A 27,390-nucleotide genomic window follows, 5' to 3' on the forward strand; every position below is an offset into this window, starting at 1 on the left:
GCTGTGTAGACATTCAAGCTGGAGCTCGGATTCTGAATCACACCCCCCACCCTAGGCTTCAGAGCCTGAACTCCAGCCTGAACCCAAGCATCTACGCAGCTAGTTTTAGTGCCGTAGAATGATCCCAAGTCTGTAGGCCTGTGCTCTGAGACTCACTGCCACAGGATCCTACTTACTGTGTAGACATACCGTGGGAGCGTGCTGTCTGTCATACAAGTTATTCCATACAGGGGAATAACAGGGGCAACTCACACTCCCCTGTGTGCCTGTGTGAATACATACCACAGGTCACTACTGAGTCCTTTGAGACTGTTTGTTGTTTGTGTTGCCAGAAATTTATAATTCAATGAATGCTCTCTATGAGATGTGTGTCCAACTTGTCCATTTTTAATTCTCAATTTCTGTTTCCATCTGGTATCTTTCTAATCTTTTTACTACAAGTCTGTGCCCTCCAAGGGTTTGCCCAGACAAATATGTTGAGAAATGCTCCTAATATATATTTGGTGATGGAAAGCAATAAAAGCATCACTGGCTAACATACATAATCCTTAAGGGTTAAAAACAAAAAACCAAAAACCAATGCTTCCTTGTGAGGGGAAATCTGCATTTGGAAATGGCATCAGAAATAGGATCAGGAAATAAAATACTTAAGCTCCTCCAACCTTGTTCAAGCAAATGGTGCTTCTTCACAAGGAGGGAGAGGAATTATTTAAGCTCAGTACCAATGTGGACACAAGAACAAATGGATATAAACTGGACATTGGGAAGTTTAGACTTGAAATTGCATGAAGGTTTCTAACCATCAGAGGAGTGAAGTTTTGGAATAGCCTTCCAAGGGAAGCAGTGGGGGCAAAAGACCTATCTGGCTTTAAGATTAAACTCGATAAGTTTATGGAGGAGATGGTATGATGGGATAACATGATTTTGGTAATTAATTGATCTTTAAATATTCCTGGTAAATAGGTCCAATGGCCTGTGATGGGATGTTAGATGGGGTGGGATCTGAGTTACTACAGAAACTTCTTTCCTGGGTATCTGGCTGGTGAATTTTGCCAATATGCTCAGGGTTCAGCGGATCGCCATATTTGGGGTTGGAAAGGAATTTTCCTCCAGGGCAGATTGGAAGAGGCCCTGGAGGTTTTTTGCCTTCCTCTGTAGCATGGGGCACGGATCACTTGCTGGAGGATTCTCTGCTCCTTGAAGTCTTTAAACCACAATTTGAGGACTTCAATAGCTCAGACATAGATGAGAGGTTTATCGCAGGAGTGGGTGGGTGAGATTCTGTGGCCTGCGTTGTGCAGGAGGTCGAACTAGATGATCATAATGGTCCCTTCTGACCTTGGTATCTATGAATCTATGAATCTAAGAGTAGCCGCACTGAAGTTAATAGTTTTACTCACAAGAATAAAGGTCTTGGATCAGGTCCCTATGATCTGCAGTTTAAAATCATTAAAACCAGTAGAAGCTGTAGGTGTCCAGCACCTTTGAAAATCAGACCCAATGTCTATAAATTAACAATTATATTTCTTTCTGATCCAAAGATGTGCTCTATCAGTATCCATTTCTGTTGGCTTCTTTCAGCTACAGATTTCAACACAAGAAGTTCTCCTGTTTTCCCCTTAAAAATTTCATTCATATTAACCAGGGATGCTCTTGCACCCACAATTTCAGTGAGATTACTCATGTGAAGAAGGGCTGTGGCGTCAGGTCATACATCCATAAAAGGAAAAGCTTAGGATATACATGCACTGACAAAGAATGGTATAACCCCAGATTTATCTGGAGTCTTAGGTCTTGGGCTTCTACCTGCCAACCAATCTATGTGTCTGCCTATCTAAACAAGATTTTTCTAAGGTACTTCTCACTGTGATATCTAAGAGCCCGAGGTTTACATCTACAGCAGTTTGTAGTTACACTGGATGTGTGACCAACCACACAGAGCTGACAAAAGAGAGAGAGTTTTGAGTTGGATGTGGAGATTTTTCTACCATATAGAAGGTCCAAATAATGTTTAATTATTCTGTAACTGCTCAGTGTCGCTTTTACTAGGCTTTCTGTAGGACTCGTATGGGGCCTAGTCCAAGGCCCTTTGGAAACAATGGGAGTCTTTCCATTCATTTCTGTTCTGACCCATAGTTATATTTGTATTTGCTTGTCTTTTATTTTATTTTCTCTTTTTCTATACAATTATCAATACAATATTCTTTTCTTAATGACAGGTGAGTATCTGAACTATTAGCTGGACTCGGTATTAGCTTATGGAGTTTTTTGGGCTTGACTTTGTAATACTTACTCAAGTTGAACTGAAGTTACACATGAATTAATATCACTGGACTTGGCTCATTTGCCTGGAAGAATTTGTCTTTGATTTGCCAAAGATCAATCTGGGTAATGTTAGAACAGAGGTGATGGGTAAAAAGACTGAGCGGGTAGGACATTCTGGGCATTGAATGCACTGCCTCATGGAGCTGCACTGCTCCAGAGGGAACATAGAGAGGCATTTATCCACAGAGTTCTCAAGTGTGCAGGTTTAGTAAATCCATTACTACATTTTTTATAGGGTACCTTATCCTCCCCATAACTGACTACATGGGCTGGTGCATGCAGCAGAAACATGACACTTCTGTTGTATTTGTCACTTTAGGCATTCACCAAAGTTCCCCTCGTTTCACTCCTCCAAAAACTTGGAGCTCCTCTTCTCCTTCCCTGATCTGTGAGCCACTGGATTTAGAATGAGGAATTTGTGCATTCAGTAGACTATTCCTTGGCACACCTTCAGAGAATGATGATCCTCTCTGAATATTATATTCTTTTTTCCATCAGGCTGAATGGAAAATTCCCTAAAGGAAATGGACCAATTATGATACAAGCCAAAAGCAATTTACCAATGCAGAGATTCTCTGGAAAAAGCAGATTGGACTGTTTCTGCTGATTATTCCCCTTTGAAACTACAGTTGTGGAGAGTAAACATGTTTTCCCTGAAGTGCATTTATAATCTCAGTTCTCAGTGTCTAGCAATGATATTGTGCATGCAGTGCAATGTACAAGCAGCCAGAGCTTCAGCCTAGATAAAGTCAGAGGTTCCCTAATTTCATAAAGCTGCCTAAAGTACACTAATATCTGAGCACACTTCATTTTTCCTATAGTTTTCCTTCCAATCACTTTGGTCATGTTTCCTTTGCCTATCACTACCACTCTGTGTTATTTATTGTGGGGTTCGGGATGTGTGTGTTAGCATTAAGGACAAAACAAGGAACAATGGGAACACGCAGAAACTGGGGAATTAGGTTTTCTCCTGCATTCTGAAGAAGCTTTTATTTTATTTCAAAGAAAGGACATTTCTGGCCCTTCTGTATAAAAAGAGAATAGTCACAATAAAGCCTAACTAGAAGTAGTAATGCCTTGTAAAGTCTTCAGCCTGACAAATTGAAATAATAGCACCAAGGAAGGTATAAAGTGACCTTAGTCATTTGAAAGAGATGCTATCTGAAACTTCTCCATACTTTCCATCATGCTCACTACAGATTTGGATAGGCTATGTGTCCAAAACAATACAAACATCTTACATTTTATTACAGAAAGTTCATTACCCATTATTTAATGTAGGTACGAGAATTAATCTCTCTCTTCCCCCTAAAATCTCTGGCTCAACAATTCAGATCAACCACAAATTGGTAGCAACTAAAGGCTGTTTCTGTCTGATGTTCATTGTAGCCAATAGTGGTTTCAGTACTTCACCCAATGTACTAGGTTTCCACAACCCAACCAACAGTTAGCATTATTAGCACTCTCATCAGAGTGGTTATGGATGTTATAGACAGGGAGATGGAACCATCTCTTTAATCTAGGGGTGATCCATCCAGCTCAGTGTTAAGCTACATTGATAGGGCAGTGAAAGACAGCTTGTGCTGCTGCTAGTTGTGTAGTTGAGTGATCACTCACTGTTTACGGAGTTTTCAAGAGATCGGATTTATTCTGTGTCCCTTTCCAACTCACTGGGCATAACAAAAGCTTCAGAGCGCCCTGCACAGAGAATCTGTTTGGGAAGCTCAGCCTTTGAAGGCACAGTCCCCAGTACCACAAGGAACTACCTGTATGACAAAGTGCTCAAAAACATTATTAAGAACTCCATAATCTGGCTCTTAATGTTGCTTACTTTAAGTTGTAGGTTAGAAATGAACTTAGAGTACATCAGATAAACCAGTATTCTGTACCATGTAAGTATTTGTTAGGTATATAACATTATTTTTTTATTTCTTAGTTGCATCCCTGACCCAACAACAAAGAAACAGAACATCTTCATTAGAAAAGGGCATTTAAAAAAATAGGATGTTAATTTCATGGTTGCATAGAATTCTACAGGTTTGTGAGAACCTCACCATTTTTTGGGGTGGCAGGGGGCTAAATTGTCTGTGAATTTCTATTGCTCATTTGTTAGGTTTTAGTCACTGCTCAGTTTAACAAGTTAATTCATATTTTAAATTATTCTTCTTCTGACTAAATTATCTGTCATTACATTATCAGAATAAAGACTTGTGCAATAAGTAGAAAAAAAAAAGAGGAAATAATCCTGGCTGATACATCACAAATTTTGGAAGGAAACCATCAGATTACAGTAGAAGAATTACACAGATTCCTACTCAATCTAGCAAGGAGCGCTATATGACAAAGGCAAGTGTGCAGTCAGGTCCATAATACATAGTTGTAATGTTCTAAACAATCCAAAAAAGAATGATCTTTACACCTGCTTTCCCAATTTCCCAATCACTCTTTCCATCCTTGGCATTTCTCTAGTCTCCTTTTGTTTGGTTTTAGATCCCACTTCCCTGCCTGCTGATTTGCATAAGTAACACTGTGTAGTGTGTGAGTATTCAATAACAAAGCACAAACTTGAAATTCAGCACAGAAAGTATCATAAAATATCAGTACAGCAATCCAGCTAATTTAGAGGCCAGCACACTTCTCCAGAAGCAGTCCAGGTGCTTTCCTGCACAGCTTTGTCTGTAGCTTAATTGTAGTGGAAACAAAAGACAAAAGATTCACCCTCTGCAGTAGTTAAATTTGTCCCTGACATGTGAGGAACTTTCTATTGGAAATTATAGGAAATATTTTGCAGTGCAGAAGATGACTACTTTTTTAGTGGCACAGTCTATAACACTAGTTGTAATACTGTATTGTTCTCTGATTCCAGTAACTAACAGGAATACAGCAAATTACATGTGTGCTAGCTTCCAGCCCTGTCCTACTGTTGAGGGAGTTGAAAGCACTCTATACTTTTGCAGAATCAGATCACTTGCCTATGTACGCACAGAGAGATAATTGATCCTTGGTTAATGGACTAAAATATAACAACTAGCCAGGCACTAACACTGTTCTTCCCTACTTCACGTACCTGTTCTATTTTCACTGGCCGTTTTACTCTCTGAAAGCTAAATAAGGAGGTGAGAGAAATTACATCTTTTCCTTCAGAAATGTGCCTGTTCTGCTTAGGTTAGGAACCTTCTATAAAAAATAGATTCAGTTAATATGCACCACTCACACAGTACCAATCTTTGACTTTATCTCTACCATGTATACCAGCCGTAACTTTCATGGCAAGGTGAATGCTCGTTTATAGTGACAAGAGAGTGCTTGTGCAGCATGATTCGTTCTCTCTCTACCACATGGACATACAAACAAAATTAGGAAATAGAGAGAAATTAGGAACATCAGCACAGAATTTTGGTGTTTGTACCTGTAGAATTTAGAACATATGGGTCTGGAGATTTTGATAAGTGTTTTAACCCAGAGCATGACTTTCTAAAATGTAGGTAGGTTATGTAGTTTGGGAACCTGGTGGATAATGAAAATTAAAGTAATGGAAACTCAAGAAAGTTAGATTGTATTATGGGCTTAGATTTATATCTAGACAGACATACCTAGACAAAACAGCTAAAATTGATCTATCCTCTGACATGAGAATGATGGTTTTCAAACAAATCTAACTTGTCCAGTTACAACTGGAGATTCTTAGTCAATGAATATTCTTGAGTTCAGTTGTATAAGATTGTTTTCAGGCAATAGTTATCAGATAGCCGCAAAATGCTCCCACAGAGCTCCCCGATTCAGCATAGCAATCAAGCTTATAGCACTAGTCATAGTAAAATCCCATTCTTCTTGGTATTTGACACGTCAGTGGTCTATCATTTTGTCCTGCTTTTAATAATTCTGTATTTTTGTTGGGCATTTAGGGCATGATCCTGCTCCTATTCAAGTCAATGGCAAAACTTCCACTGGTTTTAATGGTACAGGATCGTGTCTTTAAATAAGGACATTTAATGCATATTTACAGAAACAGTAAAATGCTAGAGAGTAAAGATCTACAACAAGATAAAATGAATGATCTCTTTTTATTCTGAACATGATTGTAATAGAAAATACTACACTGAAATACAAAAATGTGGAAATTAATTATTTAACTGAATTTTTATTTATTCTAAATTCTCACTGCATCTCCTGAGGCTGCTAAAGCAAAAATATCCTATAGGAAACAGAACAGAATTTTAGTCATAGCATAATTTTTCTGCTTTTGGAAAGCAAAAATCATACGTTGTGCTCTCCTCCTGATCAAACACCATCCACAAGAAAAAAAGGCACCATCAACAATACATTTTTGAACAGTAGTTAAATATGTCACAGAACGCAGGTTTCCAGCAGCTGAACACTTTTACTATGATTATTTTATTTATATGTATTTATATGAGCACCTAGTCAGCTTTAGGCTGTTGCTGATTAGACAATAACTGAGTAGAGCAGTTGTGTAAGGATGTGGGGTATGGCTCTGGAGATCAAATGGTTACTTTCCATGTTGGCTGGTGGGGCTCTGGACTGCAGAGACAGCAAGTGAGCTGCTGCCTGCCACAGCTTGTTCTGTCCCTGCAGTGCAGAAACCTACCTTCCAAAATACAGGTTGATTTTTAGTCTCTGCTCCTACTCCCCATATGCTAGCAGCTGCTCCACACAATACACGAGGATTCTATTACCCTCATCTGTGGAAAGAGCCACTGAAAGAGGACTCTGGTGAAAAATGAACTTCACAAGGAACACTTCAAACTATTTGTCCTGAATCACTCCACCTATTCCATCACTGCTGTGTTATAAAGGCTATGCCAGCCAGCAACGCTCCCACAACCTCCTCAATGGGAAGGGTTCCAGCACAGAAGGGAATCATACATAAAATAATTCATTCTCTCAGTCCATTTCATCCCCTCCCCTGTCATCATCAGCAATCGACTGGCGAGCCTTTTGGGGCTGATGTGGATGTGATGACATGAAGGCAGCTGACACCACCTTCCTTTAACCCTGGACATGATAGGGTTGCATTCATGCAGGAAATACAGAGGGTTGTCAGGCAGGAGGAGCACAATTAGGCCCCAAATACCTTTATCTGTGGCAGTCCATAGAAAATCAATAGGGATTAAAAACAACCTTTATTTTAAAAAATTCTCCAATATTTTATAGTATTTTCCCATATTTAACATTGGTTATGAACAACATATTAAGGGGGTGGTATTCTTATACAGAAATCTTACAGTTAGTGTAAGCAGGGGAATAGTCCCGGTCTTGTGGGGAACTTTCCTGGCTTCTGCACTACCCCGGTGAAGTGGGCTAGCGAAAGGATCTGAGTCCTCGCTCCCACTTCCTTTACCCAGTGGTCTCCCTGCCCTTGAGGACTCCCCTTCCACTCTCCTGTCTGGCAGAGTCCTCGTAACCCCAACAAGGCTGGGCCCAGGTTTCCTGTGGGGCTCGACCCCCAACCCTGCTGTGGTCGCCTAGGACAGGGGCTAGGGTGTCCCCACTCCGGGGTTCTCTCTCTGCACTGGGCACTTCTTTGACCCACTGACCATTACATACAAGTTAAAGCAAATGCAAGTTATTTAATCAACAATTAATTTTAAAAAGAATAAAGAATAATGGGAAAGGTTAAAGGAAACACATAACCCACTCTGTGGCAGGGAACATCACAAACAGTGTCTCTGGAATGTCAGGGCAGTTCACAGTCTGTTCCTCGTAAGTCCCAGGCCTTCTTCTCCGGCTCTGGCTGTGCTGCAGGGATGCTGCGTGTTGGACACTTGCTCTGGTGGTGGCCACACGCTCTCAGGCTCTAAGTGATAGGACCCTTCTTCCCGGTGTCGCCCCCGCCCTGTCGGGGTTACGATCCAAGCCTGGGCCGCAGAGCTTCTTGGCAGAGGCGTCTCTCTGTGCTGGGCCCGCTGCCCAGGGTCCCCCTCGCTCTTCCCAGCTGCTCACCGCACCCAGCTCCGGACTGCTCCAGCCCCAGCTCCACCACTCTGTCTCTGCTACTCTGCATCTGGTTGCTACAGCTCTACTCCCAGGACAGATCTGCTCTGCAGGCTGCTTCTATGACTCTGCTTCCGGCACTGACCTGCTTCCTGGGCTGCTTTTCTGGATCCTCTGGCTCTGGTTGCTGCAGCTCTCCTCCCAGGGCAAGTCTGCTCTCTCTGGATTGTGCATCTGGCTTTGGCTCTGGTTGCTGCAGCTCTCCTCCCAGGGCAAGTCTGCTCTCTCTGGGTTGTGCATCTGGCTTTGGGGCTGCAGCTCTGCTCCCAGGACAGGGTCTGCTCTCACTGGATCAGGCACAGCTCAGCTTGGGCCCCTGCTTTCTCCTTAGCTCAGCCCCACTCTGTCTGACCCAGGCAAATCCAGCTCACACGGAGAACAAGACCTCCCTGGCCTCCTGAGTCTCTGATTAGCTTGCCCACCCTGTCATTCAGGCTGACGTGGAGCATTGGCCTCTCCCCATTGTTCCTGGGGATTGTCAGTCTCAGGGTCCAGATTTCCCATAGACCCTTCCCCTTTTAGTACTGGGAGCTAGCCAACCAAAATACCCCACTGAATGTTAATAAGGGGGCAACAGTCCCCTAACATTAGGTTTCTTATCTGGGGAATTGATATTCACAGGGTGCTGTTTCTTGTTGATCAGCAGTAGCAATTCAATGTTCTACTCTTCTGTTTTGCCTGCCTGCACATTTCTTGCGGGGAGTAGGCATGGTATTGAAATATACACAAATCCTGCTCTTTGAGGGATGGAGCAATGTAAATACTCCCACAAACTTAAACAAATATGACAGGTCTGATTATAGATCTGCCAGACTTGACAATGTTTCTATAATGATGGCTTGGAGGAGGGGGGGAGGAAAAAACACCTCAGCTTCTTGTAGTCATAAAGGGGTTGGACATGGTACATTCTCCATGGCGGTACTGAAAGGATTAAACTAAAATACATTTCATTCATTTTGTTACCAAGATAATGTTGGTTCACTGTTGATTAATAGAAAATAATACAAATAAAATGCATTCTTTCAGACTTTATATTATTGGCTCTGATGGCTGGCTCTTAAAATGCAGTACATATCGAGTGCTACTATTCTGTTGAGACAGACTACTTCATCAGTGCACATTTCTGAATCCCATTTTATTACAAAATGTTTTTAATTCCTCTTTATGCTGCGGGAGATCCTACAGCAAAATTGACCTGCAACACAGCGCCCTCTAGTGCCCGCACAAGAAAAGGAAAATAGGCAAGGTGTTTTAAGATACAAAATGCATCAGCTTCAACATTCTAAAAAAAAAACCATTACAAATTACCAGCAATTTGGTTGAACACACAGGCAAATAAATAAATAATCTTTTCCCTTTCTCTAATTCACTGCTTCCTGTTTACAAAAGAGATGGAAAGTGCCACAGACCAATCTGTGCAAAACAGGTAAACCATTTTATGGGCTTAAGTGCAGATGGGGGGGGGCTGCGTTATGGGAGAAGCTGACAGATGGCCTGTACTGTATTGTTGAAGCCTCTTTCGTTTGGCTGGTAGAGAACTGTTTGGCTATGTTCAGAACATTAAGAGAGAAAAATATGTCTTCTGTCAGACTTCCCTCCTTTTCCCTTTGTCTCCTGGGACCCCTTTTTTCCCTTCTTTCCCCTTACGCTCTCTACCATCCCATTGTATTCTCCCTTCTACTTCCCATTTCTTTTTTAAAGATAACATACTTGTTAATGTATGTCTTAAATTGTTTACCTTGTCATAGTGACAAGAGGGATGTAGTTCTTAGTGCTGATTCAGCAGGACGGAGGACTGGCAGGCTGCGGACAATCAGCAAAAGCAATTCTGCAGTGCAACCTGCATTTTCAAAACTGGCCTCTAATTTGGGTGCCTCTGTTTTTGTCTATTCAACCATAAACAGGCCTACCAAATGCCTGATTTCAGAATGGCTGAGCACCCACAGCTCCAGTCAATAGCACCTAAGGGTGCTCCACATTGTGGAAAATCAGGTCCTTAGGAATGAAGAATCCAAAGTTAAAAGCTGCTTTTGAAACCACAGATCTACCTATATCTAAAATCTTTAAGCCATTTTAAGCTACGGATACTGAGGCTGGGTGAAATCCTGGCCCCACTGAAGTCAATGTTTTGTCATAGGTTTCAATCAACGGAACTACTCAAGAAGCAAGGTACTATTCTGGGTGAACAAGGGTGCTATGATCTGTCCCTCAGCAATTAGGGAAAATAAATTAATGTCTAAGGATATTATTGAGAGTTAATATTTACTTTGGAGGAGAGCCCAGGAATTTCGGGAACAGATGGTTGCTGTCAATTATTTCCAGATCAACTTTATCAGTCACCAAAATCTCTTAAAGCAAGACAAAAACAGCATAAGCAAGCATTCCTGTAATATATAATGCAAAAATGGCCGTACATATATTTCAGCAGTTAATTTGTCTATGAGTTTGTCCTCACATCTGACACTTTCCCTTAAAAAACAAACAAACTCTTATTATGTATGTATAACTTCTAAGGATGAAAGCTCTATAATTGCCTTCCCTTTGCTTCATACCTGTAAATCTTGTATCTTGTGCTAAATCCCTGTCGACTTCTGTCCACAAAATCTGTGTATTCCTGTGAGCGATGGAAAGGTCCCTTATCAGAGAGGAGCCAGTCGAAGGAGCTTGTGGCATGCTGATCCGAAACAGCAGCAACCGCTAAAACCCAGCAATGAAGACTCAGTGCTATCCACTCCCATAGAGCCATCAGAGAGAACAATTCAGCACCAGCACTGCATCGCCATATCATGCTTCCACTGTGGGCTTAGAGTCTTCATTCTCTTAGCTTTCTCTCAACACCTAGACAAAATATACAGTCAATTAGATAAGTACACACTAGTCATTCCTTGGAAGCTGATACAAGTTTCCTTCCTTTCATCTTAAAGAGTCAGTGGCCTCTATTTTTATTACATTTTATATTAGCATAAACCCACTAAGCTAGTTAACAGCATACGGTTTAGTTTCACAGTAGTCTGTGCTATTTCCCTGTTGCGTTGAAACCTCTAAGGGATGTATTTTTGTTTCCTAAAACCCTACAAACAAGCAAAGGAGTAGTTATTACCTCTTAAAACTGGCATACATCGTTCCAATAACACATATGTATAAACGATAGGAAGACTGGTCTAGAGGACAGAACAATGGAGGGATTCAGGAAACCTGGATTCAATTATCTGTTCCACCAAAGACTTTCAGTGTGACCATGGAAAAATCACTTCATCTTTGTGTGCCTCAGTTCCTCATCTGTGAAACAGGAAAATGCCTCCCTTACTCACAGGGCCTTTGTGAGGATAAAATCCATTCATGATTGTGAGGTCCTCATAGATACTATGGTGCTGAGGGTCATAAAGGTACTTAGATTGATTAAAACAATGTAGTTGTTATCTTCAGTTCATTTTGAATCAGCATGGAATTGAATAGAGTCTGGTTCTGTGATCTTTTTTTTCTAGTGGATGCATTTACAAAGAAAAATGTCTTTTTATTCATATTTAAATATGACAGCAGCTGTTATAATCATTTTTACAAAGGCCCCTGCTGTGAACTTTTTATCTTGGCCAAGAGTATTATGGTTGACACCAACACCTTTATCTACAAACATTTCCTAAATGAAGTCTATTTTCATATAAAATAAATGTGTTGTGGTTACACATTTTCTAATTATTATTCCATTATAAAAGAGGTGCTGTAGCTAAATAAAGATGCACCATGCAGTTATTCTAGACAGTACATTAATTATTCTAGAAAGTCCTGGGTATGGATTATAAACGCATCAGCTGCAGGAAGCCAATTGGCTCAAGCATGGAGCAATAGTAGATTTGAACTCAAGGATCCCCTATAGTCTGAGGATATAAGGATATAATTCATGTAACGAAAGGAACAGTTAAGGTTTATTATACTTGTGTAAGGCATGAATATGGCTATTGACCAGTTTGGTCCTGATCCTGCAAACACACATATGCTTAACTTTAAGCACCTGAGTAATTTCACTGAAGTAAATGCAACTATTTGCATGTTTCAAATTAAGCAACTGCAGAAGATTTGTGGTCACCAAATGCAGAGTGCATTATAAATCTTTTTTCCTTTAGAATTCAGGAAGTTCGTTTAGTTTCTCACATTGTACAGGGAGATTCTGGCAAACCAGTAAAGTGCTTGAAACCACTATTGCTTATTGCTAAAAGTAGCCAAGTCAGCAGGCCGTAAAGTGGCCATGCAGCAGGCTTGGCTTTTTAACCAAGGCAGGAGGGGAGGGGGTTTTGGGTGTCACAGAAAGGGTAGCTTGACCCCGCATCCTTCCTGATAAGAATTGTGTTGACATTGCTGATACGTGCATTTTAGGGGCCTCAAGGTGTGCAAACTCTGAAAAAACCACACCTGGTTAATCAATGACCAGAAGGAAACCTATAGCTTGACCTTTGAAACTGCTTGCTTAACAAGTTTTCTTTAAGTGACGTGATTGTATTACTAAGGTATAAATAAGGAGGAAAAGTTTGAGGTAGGGGAACTCTCTCTCTGGATGCATCTTCTGTTCCCCACCAGCAGACGGGCCGCCGCTGTGCCACTCGAGAGCCACACTCAGCTTTGGCAATTATCGAAGGTTGGGGTGTTTTACTAACCTGTTGCGAACATGTGTAAGTGCTTGACACTAAGTAAAGTTTAGCTTAAGTGAAAGCACTCTTGCGTTGACGGTCAGATGGCTGTGTCTCCCCTGATTTATTTCCTGACACCACATTGCACAGAGTAAAAGTTACCAAGAGCTTTGGGTTGAAAGAACCCTGGGTAACAACGTGGATGTTTACGTACTCAAAAGCTTCCAATTTCTGAGTGCTGAATTTCTATGTTTATGCACAAAATACGAAGATATGGCAGTTTTCTCCCCAGATTTGTGATTTTTCTCTGCCACAATCTGAAGTCTATTAAACATGATGTTCAGTGAATTGCATGACAAATCACAAGGAAATGGAAGTGACACTGAAAACTAAAGTTTACAGTAATCCATCTTGACCCTCCCACCCTTAAAAAGCGACTATGGCCATTTGGTTACTAGATGTTTTCCTGTTAACTCTTAGTCCCAATTTAGGCTAAGCAAAGAAGCCATGATAGCAATGTTCTGTCAAGTAGAGTAATTTCAGCAGAGAAAGCCTGGCCTCCCTATCCCCACAGAGCTGAAGTATCACAAAACTCCCCAGTGGGCAGTGAAGAACAAAACTATGTTGCATAGGCAGCTATGTTCCCTTCATCTGGAAGCCTAGGACAGTCTCCCACCATAGACAGCAGCAAATGGGAGTAGAGGACTCTGCTTTGTACAGCTAAATTCCCCTGACAATTTGCCACTAACAGTTAAGACATTGAGTCCTTTTAAATTGCCTTTTTATGAAAAAATAATGTTTTAAATTGCAAGAATGAAAGACAAGAAGTTTACTCTTCTGGTGCTTCTTTCAGACCATTAAATTATAATGATAACTGATTTAGTTCCTTTATGGTTTAAAAGGGTAGATATAATGTTAGAAAGCTGATTACTTATGTACTTGTAGCATTTTCCTATATTATTTCCTTAATATACTCTTGAATAAGTGTGGGAAAGGATCCTGTACTATAGCTTGTTATGACACTACACCCAAAAGAATATCATAAATCAAAGATCCGCATAACAGTACTGAAGAGCCTGGTATAGTCTATGAAGCAAATAAACCACTTTTTAAAAAGGTATCTATATTTTAGTCTAAAACAGGAGTTTAAATAAGTGTTTGCTCCTGACAAACACTGTAGTCTCATAGAAACTACTAAGTATACTATATATGCTTTTAAAATTGTACATTTACAAATTGTGTAAATTTTATGTTACATCTATCTAGAAGCTTATATGGTAATTTGACTATTTCCAAATCTTTAGCATATTTATCTTCAAAACATCCCTATAAGATAAAGGAGGACTATTCTCCATGTTTTACAGATGAGGAACTGAAAAATAAAGAGACTAAGGGTACGATTTTTAAAGCAAATTTAGGGATAATTTCCATTAAAAGTTGACTCCCTAGGACAGCTTTGAAAATCTCAGCCTAAGTGATTGTCCCAAGGTTGTGCAGTGAATCTGTGATGTGAACCCCAGTCTCTGAGTCCCCATCCAGTACCTTAACCATAAGAACATCATTCCTCATAGTCATTTGTTTTAATTACCCTTTCTTTATTAGGAAGGGATGACACCAGGGGGAAAGAAATGTTGCTGTTAGAAATAAAACACACGCAGAAAACAATGTTCAAAGACTGTTACAGGACTGATAGAGCAAACAAAGCCCATAGTTTGAATCCCTGCCAGAGAGCTTCACCAGAGTCTTCCATGAGGCATTAAGTTTAATGTGGAACTCCTGTTGATTTGGGGTGTGGGATGTGAAGACGGGGACCTCTGCTGGAAAATAGGGATTGTGGATTTTAAACTAGAGGAGGACACTGATGCAACCACACAAGTGAATCAAAATATTGCCTCTCAAAAGTGCTGCGTCAGAATGGGATGACTGAAATTAGCACAGATATTTTTGCAAAATTATTTGATCCATGACTGAAGGATCATTCTTCCACCTCTTGCAGATACTGAGCACATAAAAAAAAGTTTTCATCCTTCTCTCTTCTAGCTTTTGCGGTCAGGTATCATTCAAGGAACATGATAGACCAAACTCCTCCCTGGTATAAATCAAGTGACCTCCTTGTAGTTACCTGGGGATGAATTTGACTCACTATCTTCTTGGGTTATCAAAGCTAGATGCTCAGCTTCTGTAAATTAAAGGATATGGAGCTATGCCAGTTTAGACTAGCTGAGAATCTGGCCCCAACCAGTGCAGAACAGGTATTGCCACCTACACAAACTTTACTAGTTCCAGTTACAAGAAATAACATAGGTATTCCCCTTTGTCAGTTGAACTATTTTGTTTTTAATGTATTGATTTCATATAATTATATCACACTATCATGAAAACCCACTAGGAAACTGAATAATACTCCAGACAGAACAAAATAGAAGTATCTTCTTAGGCCCATAAAGCACTCTTTTGCGTACAGAACACACATTGCTAATTCATATGTGATCAGGATAGAATATACAGAAGAAGAATGGAGCTATCTCAGCTATGTAATTAAGATGTGGGCTGCTTTGTGCAGGAACATCTTGAACAGCATGTTCAAGAAAAAGCAAATTATGCCAACTTAAATCCTCACAAGAAAGAAACATTGTAAAGTCACCTTAAGCCAAAATTCATGGTTTCCTGAATGAAACATGGTATCCTTGACTTCTTGGTCAGGTGGACTGTGGTGTTAAAAGTATTCTATAAAAGAGGTATGTCTGTCGATAGAGAGATAGTCATCTACTGGTGAATAAGAATGAGTAGCCTTGCATAATATGTTCAATAAAGTTGTTTTTTATTAACCATAAATTGCTTCCTGTGTGCTGTTCTTAACAGTGGGAGCAAAGTGTCCAAGCGGGTTGCACAAGCCTGTCTTTTAGAACTGTGGAAAAATGGAATGGAATGATAGACTACATATGTTTTTCCCTCACCCCTCTCTCTTTTCAACTAATATATCTGTCTAGCAGCCTCTACATCCTTGGCTCCCTCCCCATGCAAACATGAAACAACACATATGGCACACCTGTCACCAGAGCAGAAAGGAGTGCCATCTCTCACATGAAGGGAAGAAGAGGAGGAACAGGGGACCAGGCAATCTGAGGAACTGTCACCTGCCCACCCACCCAAACTCCACACAGGACAGAGTTAATACTCCCAGAGCTTTGAGTTGTCGTAACTCTCCTTTGCATTTACACTGCAGTTGCTACCATGTAGCCAAAGAGGGAACCAATGAATGGCAGGAAAAAGGAAAAGGTTTCTCTGCTGAGGGAATAGAGGTGATCTGGCCCTTTGTTTCCTCTATGGTTAAATGCAAAGAAAACATAGTCCTACTCATATATACTTACATAAATGTGGCATTTCAAAGGACAAATAATATATAATTTAGAAGGAAATATAATTTCCATCACTGCACAAATATTAGAAAATTGTAATGTTTCCAAGCTTGAGTTTCTGCTTCAGTAGCCAGTAATAGAGGAATCCTAATTCCTTCAGATCTAACCAAAAGAGAGAGAGAGAGCGCAAAAAGGAATATTCACAGTCAGGTGGGTAAACAAACAACTAATTATCCCTTTGGAAATTAGATGGTCAGAGTGAAGCACTTATCCATGAATATTGTGTTAACCCCACTGGCTGCCCAAAGGTCTCAGTGATTTCAATTTCAGATATTATCATTATGTATTTGTATTACACTAGCACCTAGCAGTCCCAGTCACAGATCAGGGCCTCATATGTACCTATCCACATGAAATGAAAATAGCTTGCCCCTCTCCCAAAAAGGTTTACAGTTCAAACAGTGACCAGACAGGATCATCTCTAACTAACTGAAATCTGGAAGTGGATTTTTGTACTATTGAGGAAAGAATCATTAAATACAGTGCAGTCTTTCCAAAAAATAACCAAAGCACATAACACTAGGGCTCTGGCTTTGCTCCATTTTAAGTCTATGGGAATTTTACATTGACTTCAATAGAGCAGGATCTTGATGTGTTTCAAATTTGGGACAATGGTAATTGGCAATAATTTTGTCCACTGTTATGTTCTTAATAACAAGCAATCTGAAGAGTCATTGCACACAAAGCAGTAAAACTCACTTCAGCTGAGAGAGTATACGGTGACCAGATGTCCTGATTTTATAGGGACAGTCCTGATTTTTGGGTCTTTTTCTTATATAGGCTCCTATTACACTCCCCCCCATCCTGATTTTTCACATTTGCTGTCTAGTCACCCTAAGAGAGTAACACAGGGCCAGATCTTCAAAGATATTCAAACACCTAAACATGCACCTAGGCACCTACTGGGGTTTTCAAAAGTAACTAAGCAAGTTAGATGCCTAGCTGTCATTGATTAAAAAGCTACTATATGCATGTCTGCATCTTTAGGTCCCTAAATATCTTTAAAAATCTGGCCCACACTGTCCAACATTAGCAAAACACTAGCCATGAGTTCAACTAGTTATTGCCTAAAAAAGAACAGAGAACTATGAGATTTCCTTCCAGCATTATAACCATGGATTGGGTCAGCATTCTTTATGGATTGTGAAGAAGGGTCATTAATGAATGAGTAACAAATACGACAAGATACACTCCTAGCATACACCATCCAACAATATGGGAACTTTGGCCATTTATTTCAATGTTTTATCTGTTGCTTGAAGGAAAGCAGTGAATCCATGAAGTAAACACTTTGAATATGAACCTATGCTTGATACAGTCAAAGGCATGATATTGTGCTTTGTGTAAGCAGGTGTTTGGAGGGGGATGCATAGACTCTATGCACTTGGAGGGCAAAGAAGAAGTTAATGAGGACCAGGAGAAGCAGGAGATAACTACCTGAAAGCTCGGCTATAATTTCAGAGCATAGGGTTCTGTGGGGGGAGGAAGAAAGGGAAGCTCTCCTTGAGAGCAGCTTTCCTGTCTGAAGGACATTGTGTGTGTCTTGGCCAGAAGTAAGAGGCACTTAGGATGGAGAATACATGACTGCAGACAGTTGTTTTTACTGGGGTTGGCTGCAGCCAATCATTCTCTTTCATTTGGACAGAGCTACAATAAATCTTGTCTTGGGGATGGCTGTTACATGAGACTCTTGAGATTGACACAGACTTTGTGTGGGGAAAACCACTTATGACCCGTGAAGAAAGAAAATGTATCTTACCCATGTGACTCCAACATAAATTCTTGGTGATGTTTCTAAAAGGGACAGAGGCTGCTTGAGAGGGATGCCTGCCAGAGGAAGGTTTCCACAGGCAGGTTTGAGCAGTCAAAAGACTTTTGTCTAGCATGTTAAACCTTCTGATTGGGTGTTTCAAAAGCACTGAGCATTTAGTACTGAAGCCATCAGGAGTTTTACCATTGACTTTCATGGCAGCAGAGTGTAGGCCAATGGGGAGCACTTTTGAAAATCCCTCCCTCCAGTCACTTTGACCCTGCAGAGTCTGAGCATTATGTTAGCCTGTAGTTTGACCCACAGGATAGCAGGACATGATCAGATATCTCTTAGGAATTCTGATGTCAGTGTCCTTTTTTATTATTATTTCCAATATGTCTGTGTCTGACCATAGGAGAGGGAGAGTTTCAGAAGAATGAATGTGGTTAAACTTTTCAGACCAGGTAGATTTTGCAAAAGCTTTACACTCAGGCTCTAAAATAGCATGGGCTGCCTCCAGGTCCTGATCCCTTACCTGATTATATGTTCTTTATAGCTAATGTGTTTTCTTTTATAGCACCTTTTTAATGGACCAATATCCTCCCTTTGTCTTCACTATAAAAGCCAAATTTAAACAGGTTAGGGCCCCTTTAAATTATGACCCGGGAGGTCAGAGAACATGAGTTGATAGGAACTTTGGGTTTTCTGTACCAGGTGATCCCATTGTTCTATTAGCCATTATTCATTGCCTCTAGCAGTGAGCAATATCTAAACCGTCAGGGGACAACCCTGACTGCTGCAGCTATCATCTGGTTTGTCTGCATTGTAAGATTTCATTATCTTGATCACATTCTTAACTTGCATTACTGTGGCTTAAAATATGTAGTGTTTCTATCCCTATAGAGAATTAACTCCAGAGGATCTCTGTGAGTGCTTAATAGAATGCATCTGTGTGTTTTTATTGTACCTGTGTACCACCAGTGCCAACATACCTGTCAGGTATATCAAACTTGATTTTCTCTTAATCCATCATATTTGTAAGGGAGCTTATTTACCTTTTGCCACCTACATCTTAATGTGTAAGGTTAAACCCAAATCACAAGCACCTTCATACTCTTTCAGTATTCTTAATCTAGGTTCATCCTCTTGTGCTCATTGGTCTTTACGTATTTTAGCTGATGACGTGATGCAATGTCCCCAGATTAAAGTTTTAATTATTTTCCCATTTTAGTGGAGGAGGCTGTTGCTCTGTGGAGTGTATAGTGTCAAAGGAATCAGTTTCCTGCTTGATCTTTCCTGCATGTTAATATTCCAGATAAAGAAGAGATGCTGAAAGTGAATGGGAAGAGTGAGACTTGGTGGTGGCCCAAGATTGTTTCTTCCTGTGTTTTGTGTCTCCCAGATAGGGAAACAGTCCTCAATTGGTAAATCAGCCTTAGAAAAGCGTGGGCTGGAAAAATCTAATCCACCTAATCTGTCCAGAGTAGATGGAGTTGACAGCATTTCTCTTGTGCTGAGAGAATCCTGAGCAGTTAGGGCAGGAAGAATGATCCACTGGGTAAGGTAATAACCTGGGACTGCATTCAAATCCCTGTTCTGCCAAAGACTTCCTCTGTGACCTCAAGTGAGTCTGTCTGTGCCTTAGTTCCCCACCTGTAAAATAGGGACAATAACATTTCTCCATCTTGCAGGGATGTTGTGAAGCGCTCAGACTACAGAAGTAGCAGCTGATAAGGTATCTATGATAAACAGGGAAAATTCACATATTCAGCCTAGTGCCTCAGGTCTTAATCTTTACATTGGAAATAATACTTTCCTACCTAATACAGATGTTGGAGAATAAAATCCATTATTGATGTGAGGCTCTTAAATACTACAGTAATGACTATCTAAGCATCTGGTAGATAGAACGCAGTTAAATTATGGGAAAACTATATGTCTATATTAAAGGGAATGTGTATACCAACCAAAAGTCTTTTTTGTCGTATTTGCCGGTGTTGTGTTGAAACTGAGCCAGCATATATCTTACTATCAGATCTAGAGCCATACAGCACACTGCAAATCGGAAAGCCCTATGGATCTGTATTTACACAAATTCCAAGAGGCATAAAAGGCAAGCCCGATTAAATCTCTATTTTGCTTTCCATGCTCACAAGGGCACCGGTGAGGCTGCTTGTAGAAAAGCAATTCTTTACGCCTCGGTTATTTAAGCGATGTGAGAACCTTTTTCTGAAGTTACTGACCCCTTTGCATGGAGAGAAAAGGTTTTGATATCAAATGCAGGTGGAGTGGGGTCTACTGGATCTCACAGAAATTGCCATCTCAACTCTGTGTATGTACACTAGGCATTGTGAGACCTATGAAATTATATACAGAGTTCGGTGCATGGTCCCTAATGTAAAATCCTTCTCACCCTACTGTCTTGTAGAAAAACTTGCAAAGGGCTAGATCCTGCTGTTTATGCCATGGCCTCGCATAGTATGCAGTGTACAGTCATGCTGTCAGAGGAGGTCAACCAACAAAGATTGTGACACAGGCAATCACAAGCTCTCTCCTCAGGCTTCTCCATGTGAACAGGGCTGGGAAGCGCCACACATTAAAATCAGGAAGATTGCTCCTGGTGGTGCACCAGCCTGACTCTGTAGGCTGGTGCAAAGAAGGTGGGGTATGTTCCTAGGTGGGAATTAATGGTGAGCAATTCCTGCCTAAGCACAAGGAGTGCTACTGCGGAGGTCTTTGTGCAACTGGAGAAGGGCAGAGGAAAATGCTTCATGGCAACTCTCTGTGCACCTACACAAGGACACTTACAATCTGGCCACACATTTTAATTAAAACTTCAAATGATATTGGGGTATGTATAATAGAAATGGCACCATCTCTCTTGCGAAAAGAGAATGCTAGGAACCTATCCTACAGGGACAGCAGCAGCAGGCCCAGTATTTCATCAGATCAAAAGGCACACTCAACCAAAGGCATCAAAGGCAGACTTATGTGTAGCCAATGTTTGTGTGACAGATATTGCAACCCCATGCAGTATCTTAGGGGGTCATTGGATTAAATTTATAAATGGGTTATGTAGAATTGTTCCTACTTTATGACAGTAGTGATTACACCTGGGATTATAAACAACTGCAAAGAAGCACCATCTCCTGGGGTGTTTACATATACTGGTTCAGGTTGGGTTTTCCAGAGACTTGACAAAAGGATTTTTGGCATAAAAAGGTGAGCTTGAACTGATACAGAGTTTTTCTTTCTGATCCAGCAAATGGACAGGCCTTCTGTCCAAAGGGAGGGGGGAGGCTAAGGGAGGGAGAGAGAAGTGCCAGTTAACCCTGAATCTATAACAGTTGGAATTTAGCTACTATGGAGGTGAGCACTATAGAAAATTCCATTGGTAGACAGATGTTTTCACTCATTTGTTTTGTAGGACACCTGTTTTAAAATCAGACTCAGGGAAGTTTTAGCTAGCTGGAAGCTTCTAAAAACTAGATAAGGACAATATTCTCCACTGCAGAAGAGCACAGAAATCAAAGAGAACTAATATCCACCTCATTCATCATCAGTCCCAGCCAGGAGTTTTCTGGCCCAGGATGCCTACTGAGTATCACATATCTGTAAGAAACACACATATACAAACATAAGCATGAGCATATGTAAGAAGCAATACCACCAAGTAACAAAACAGCTCTGGTCTATTTATTCCCATCCATCTGCTCAACCCATGTTAGTTACTAAACTAAATGCTCAATTTCAATTTAAGGAAGTATTCCTGTCATCTCAAAGTGGAGATCAGATATATAAACTGTTAGCTCCACCCCTTCTACTCTGAAGACCCACTCTAAATCCCACTGCAATCAAAGGAAAGGCTCCCATTAACTGCAATAGAGGTTGAATCAAGCCCTAAAGCAAAAACCTTTGGTGACCAACAGCTTTCCAAGCATGACTAGGTACCATCTAGAGGAAGGAAAGTGGTTGGAGCAAGAGGCTACTGGATTAGAGCCCAGTTCACGGGAATTTTAGACAATTCCTTTAACCTTTCTTTATCTCAGCTTTCCATACATAAAATCATGATAGCACTTTCCTCACAGGAGCGTTGTGAGGCTTAATTAATTAATGCCTGTAAAGTGCTTTCAGATCGTTAGATGAAAGAGGCCATATAAAAGTGCAACATATGATGATGATGATGCTGTTCATCCTATTCCTCCAGGAACTGTTTCTCTCTATTTATAGTTCCTGTCTTTGGAGGTTCTGAGTCAAATCCTGGGGCAGGGAGGAAATCTTCTGCACTTCAGATAAAATAGAAGTTTCCTTGTAGCTGCTAAAATGCTAACATTCTTCCCAAAGTAATGGAGAGTGAAAATAATGACATATGGGTGTTCTCTGGCATTAGGAAGAGAGTCAAGAGAGCAGAGCACTCTATCAATTGTAATAGATCAGTTTTGAATTGAAGCTTTAAGAGGTGGCTGCCTGATACTGAATTCCAAAAGGCTCAGTGGCTTCAATTTCTTCCTGTTGTCCATCTTCTCAAATGTTATTGCACTTACTCCCATTATCCTAGTCCCCTTGTTTCTAATGGTGCCCCAATATATCTTGTAGGTAGCTCTTTATTAAATTTATTATGTTATTAATTATTATTATTGTTTATTTATTTTTGGAGTTGTTCGGTTTGATCCTCTGCTTGGGAGATTCTTGTGACTTGGCTCGGGAAACGGTAATCATCCTGTACTTTCATAGAGATGTCACCTGCTCTAGAAGTTTCCTGCACAAACTTTCAGTCTGGCTGGTTTCATTTTCAGGTGAGGCAGGTCAAACCCTGTCTTTCCAATTAGGATTCACAGTCAGCCAGAAGTCCTCTACAGCAGTGCAGGTCTCAGTGATGTCTCATTTTTCTTTCACCACATTTCCCCCCACTCCAATTACATTATATATAATTTTTAAAAAGTCTGTTATTTTATAAACAAATGAAAAACAAAATTTTAAAAGATAGCAGTATCAAACAGAATAGTAAAGATCATGTGTTCTATTTCTATAGTGCCTTTCATCCAAATGGACTCCAAAGTCCATAACAGATTTAATACTTGACTGTACAGGCTATGGATCCAGTTGTCTGCTGGGGTAAATGAGTAAAACTCCACTCAAGTCAGTGTAGTTGTGCCCATTTTTATCTGCAGAAAATTTGTCCACACAGTTCATATATCACTTAAGCAGAGGGCCAAATTTCTGCTGCTTCTTCATGAACAGCATCACATTATTCCTAGCCAGTCCTCACACTTAAAGCACAGCTTGTAGCATAGCTCATGGACTACACTCACAAAGGAACCTGTGGATTGGACCCTGAAAGTCAGGTAGATAGAGGAACTCCTGTCTTCCCCTGATTCATGAATCCACTGGTTCTTAGTCAAGAGGCAGACATCCAGATTCCTAGAGTGAGGCAGGAACATTGGCATGTAGGAAACTTTTACTGTGAAAACTTCACAAACAACTTAGTTTAAGTACCTACAGAGTTTGGCACAAGCTGAGCAGGGCTTAGGAGCAGTACTGCCTTTATCTGGGACTTTGGTACCTAAAGTGGAAGCTAGCAACTCTAGCACCCTGGTTCTATGCCTGATTGTGCCTGTTTGATGATCTTGGGCAAATCACTTTAACCTCCTGTGCCTCAGTTTCCCCATCTACAAAACGGTGAAACTCAGTTCCTTTGTAAAGTGCTTTGAGATCTATGGGTGACAACTAATATATCACAGCGAGGTGTTCTTATACAGGTACTTGTAATCTGCAAAGTTTGTTCTACTTTCCAGAATTGTTTGTATTCCTTTTCCAGGACTATTGACACTATCTAGCTGGAAGGAGGTGAATTTTATAATTCTGTAGCTAGTATATGGGTGATGTCCAGATGCTCTTAAATGTTCACATTATAGTTATTAATTTATGGGTCTAAGCACATGAATTTTATGGCTGACTGAGCAAAGATTAAAATCTCAGCAAATCAGCTGGACTTAATTGCATCTCAGGATGATGATACACAATGCTTGATTGGAAGTAATAATTATGTCATGCGGTTTGGGCAGTCTACAGTGTGTGTGTGTGTGTATTATTCTAGGCTTCTAATCTAATTTGTTCCTAAAACATGTTCATCTGGGAAAAATGTTGTATTTTCTGGTGTATTTGAACAATTTTGACTTATTAGCGAATCTTTCCTGTAGTGGCAGAAAGGATGGGATTTAAACTGCATAGTGTATCTATAAGTTGGTTCTAAAACAGTTTGTAGTTCAGCAATATTACCAACCATAATATAATGCAACTAGTAAAAAAAACAAACAATTTTATTTAGAAGTACCAATGGAAAGATGTTTACGGTTAATACTTGAAAGCTGACATTTCAGCTCTAATCTTTCAAATAAAAAAAGAACATACAAGGACTTATAGTTTAGGTAAAAAATGTTACCCATTGTTTGTGGGGTTTTCTTAATTATAAACTATCACCACTTTTTATTTATTTATTTGAAACACTGTAATAAATTAGGGAGATTTTTTCCAATGACTTTGCCTAATCAAGAAAACCTGCTTACAGAAGTTTATCTGACCTATCAATAACTATATAAATGAAAAGAACCATTTCTGCCTCTTAAGTTAATGTGAGGGAAACTGTTAAAATATATGTAATTAGATGGCTCGGAGAGTAGCTAATGAGATACAAAACTTCTGTCTTTTTAAGCCACTGATGGTTCAAATTCATATCCCAGGTCAATAGTGATAAAAGTAATTACCATCCAATGACTGGTTTCAGAGTAGCAGCCGTGTTAGTCTGTATTCGCAAAAAGAAAAGGAGTACTTGTGGCACCTTAGAGACTAACAAATTTATTAGAGCATAAGCTTTCGTGAGCTACAGCTCATTTCATCGGATGCATTTGGAGGAAAAACATCCAATGACTGTATGTGAAAAAGTTGGTGGTCTTAGTCCATTCCCTAATGAACAGATCTTCCTCTCTAATCATACTAACAATAATGCAATTGACACTAACTGGTATCCTTGTTAGAAGTCTCAGCTCAGAGTTAAGAAGTAAGATCTGATCCTAGGAAGTGCTGAGCATCTACATCTCCCACTGAGAAAAGGATGCACTCTCAGTATTGAGCTTTAAGTGAGCCCTGCAGTTCAGGGTTGAAGTGCACTGGTGGAACGGTGAGCAGAATCTTGCACTGCTGTTGTATCTGTTCTGCAGATAAACAGATGTGCAGGTTTCCTGTACATCCCCTTTCATGACCATAAAATGCATCTATAATGTTTTTTTCCCAAAATATAATCATCCCTCTAGCTTTTTTTTAACTAAAGGACTTGAACATGTTAATTTGAAAATATAAAATGAAAAGAATTATAACTTTTCTTATATATACTCAAAAGATCTAGTGACTACTGATCATACTTTATTTGAAAAAAAAAATTTACTCCCAGTTTGACACCTCAAATGGTAATACCAGGATTCAGCATCGATTGTATATATTTTATATCCGAATTTAAAGCTCCTTAAAAACAATGGAAAACTTGGCTAATGTTAAAAATGGAATCATTTTAATATTCCCTTGTTTGAATTTAGAGACGATCTTTACTAGCAGTCAGTGAAGTTCAGTGTACTGAGTGTAATTAGTAAATATAGCTGTGTAAGTGCTGGTTTTAAAGAAAGGGATATAAATTAGCCTCAGTTAATATGACTTACAATAGTTCTTTTTGATTATGAATAATATGAACTTAAAATGATTAAATAATAATCTAAATAGTGCTGGATTTAAGACCTTTATTCACTACAAACAATATCTATTGTAAAAATATTAATGATGTCTCAAAACTGCTTCTCTCATTAACCAAGTGGCTGGTAAGTCTGAAAATGAAGGTGTTACTGCAAATGTGCAGCATTTTCTAATCACCATTAATGTGACTGCTTCAGCAAAGGTACCTGACTAAAGAGCCATGGGATCTCACCTCATTATAAGAGAAACCACTATGGTTTAATAATTTTAATTGAGCTAACAGTATATATATCACCTGATCAATTTTCCTTTAAAGATAGGAGGAAAAATCTATGGTCTTTGTGAAAAGTGCATTAGTTAAACTCATAAAGCCTCAACATTCTGGTGAATGTCCTTGGTTCTTTCTGATAATAGACTATATGATACCACTGGATTTAAGTACAACTCCCCAATCATTTCAATGGGGGTTCTGCTTAAAATTCATGCCATGATATAGCCCAGTGCATGGAGAACAATATCTACCTGGCTATTTAAATTAATTTCAAGGCTATAAAACTTTATTACTGACACTATTTTCAATGTCCCTTACAATGTCATGCCCTGATATTCAGAGGGCACCTGCAGCTCAGTGGGAGGTGTGCACTTTTGAAGATGAGGCTCTTAATACATTTTTGCTATATGTGGAAGTATGATAATGTATCACACATCATTTGAACAGTGTGACATAAAACAATAAGACCAGTTCCATAACACTTCATTTCTAGTCTCTTTTAATAGTATTCATTCCAATGAAGTCCTCTGGTATTAGTGTGTATGCAACATGTAATGTAATAGTGTCCCCAGAGGTTGGGTTTTTTTTTAATCTTAAAATCCACTTTTTATTCCAAATTATACTCTTGGTGATTGACCTGCCCTCAGTGAAGTCAATAACAAAACTCCCATAATTTTTAATGGTGCAACACCAGGCCTTTCATGAGGAGCAGACATACTAAATAAGACGATAAGTTCTAAAGGAGGATTGTTGTTGAAAATTTCACGTCAATAGTAACGTTTGGGATTAGGAAGGGGTGAAATGTCAGTCTCATAAAATGAAGTTACCCATGTTAAGAATCACATGGGCTAGCCTTTCTTAACATGATCTTCCTGAAAGCATATTTCAGAAACATCTGACAAATTGTACTTCTGGTGATTTCACTCCCAAAAGACGTTAACAATGTTTTGAAAAATCAATGTCTATCTCTGATATGTAGAAAGAGTAGTCTTTTGGGGGAATAGAAAGAGGGGTTCACAGGTTAGGTATGACAGTTGATAAATATTGAATATTTCCAGAAACTACAATTTAGAAATTCCCACCTTTTTGTTTGCTAAATGAAAACTAAAATATTTCTGATAAATTGATAGTATTCTTGATCTTCTCCCAATTTTCCATTTAGATTTGCGAAAACTACTGGTGAAGGAAAACAAGCTTGTATCACTTTTAGATGGACATTACTTCTTTCCATTGAATTTAAAAAATTAG

General features: G+C 39.7%; 1 protein-coding gene across 3 annotated transcripts in view; it reads right to left on the reverse strand.

Annotated features, from left to right (window-relative positions):
- BRINP3 (BMP/retinoic acid inducible neural specific 3) overlaps positions 1–27,390 on the reverse strand; it is a 298,580-nt gene that overhangs the window by 265,398 nt on the left and 5,792 nt on the right. For all 3 annotated transcript variants that reach the window (XM_038414794.2, XM_038414797.2, XM_038414795.2), the window contains exon 2: positions 10,893–11,178. In XM_038414794.2, coding sequence (XP_038270722.1) covers positions 10,893–11,128 — 236 coding nt within the window. In that variant the 5' untranslated portion in view covers positions 11,129–11,178. The remainder of the gene's footprint in view (positions 1–10,892; positions 11,179–27,390) is intronic.

This window comes from Dermochelys coriacea, chromosome 8, assembly GCF_009764565.3.
Source record: "Dermochelys coriacea isolate rDerCor1 chromosome 8, rDerCor1.pri.v4, whole genome shotgun sequence".
NCBI lineage: Eukaryota > Metazoa > Chordata > Testudines > Dermochelyidae > Dermochelys > Dermochelys coriacea.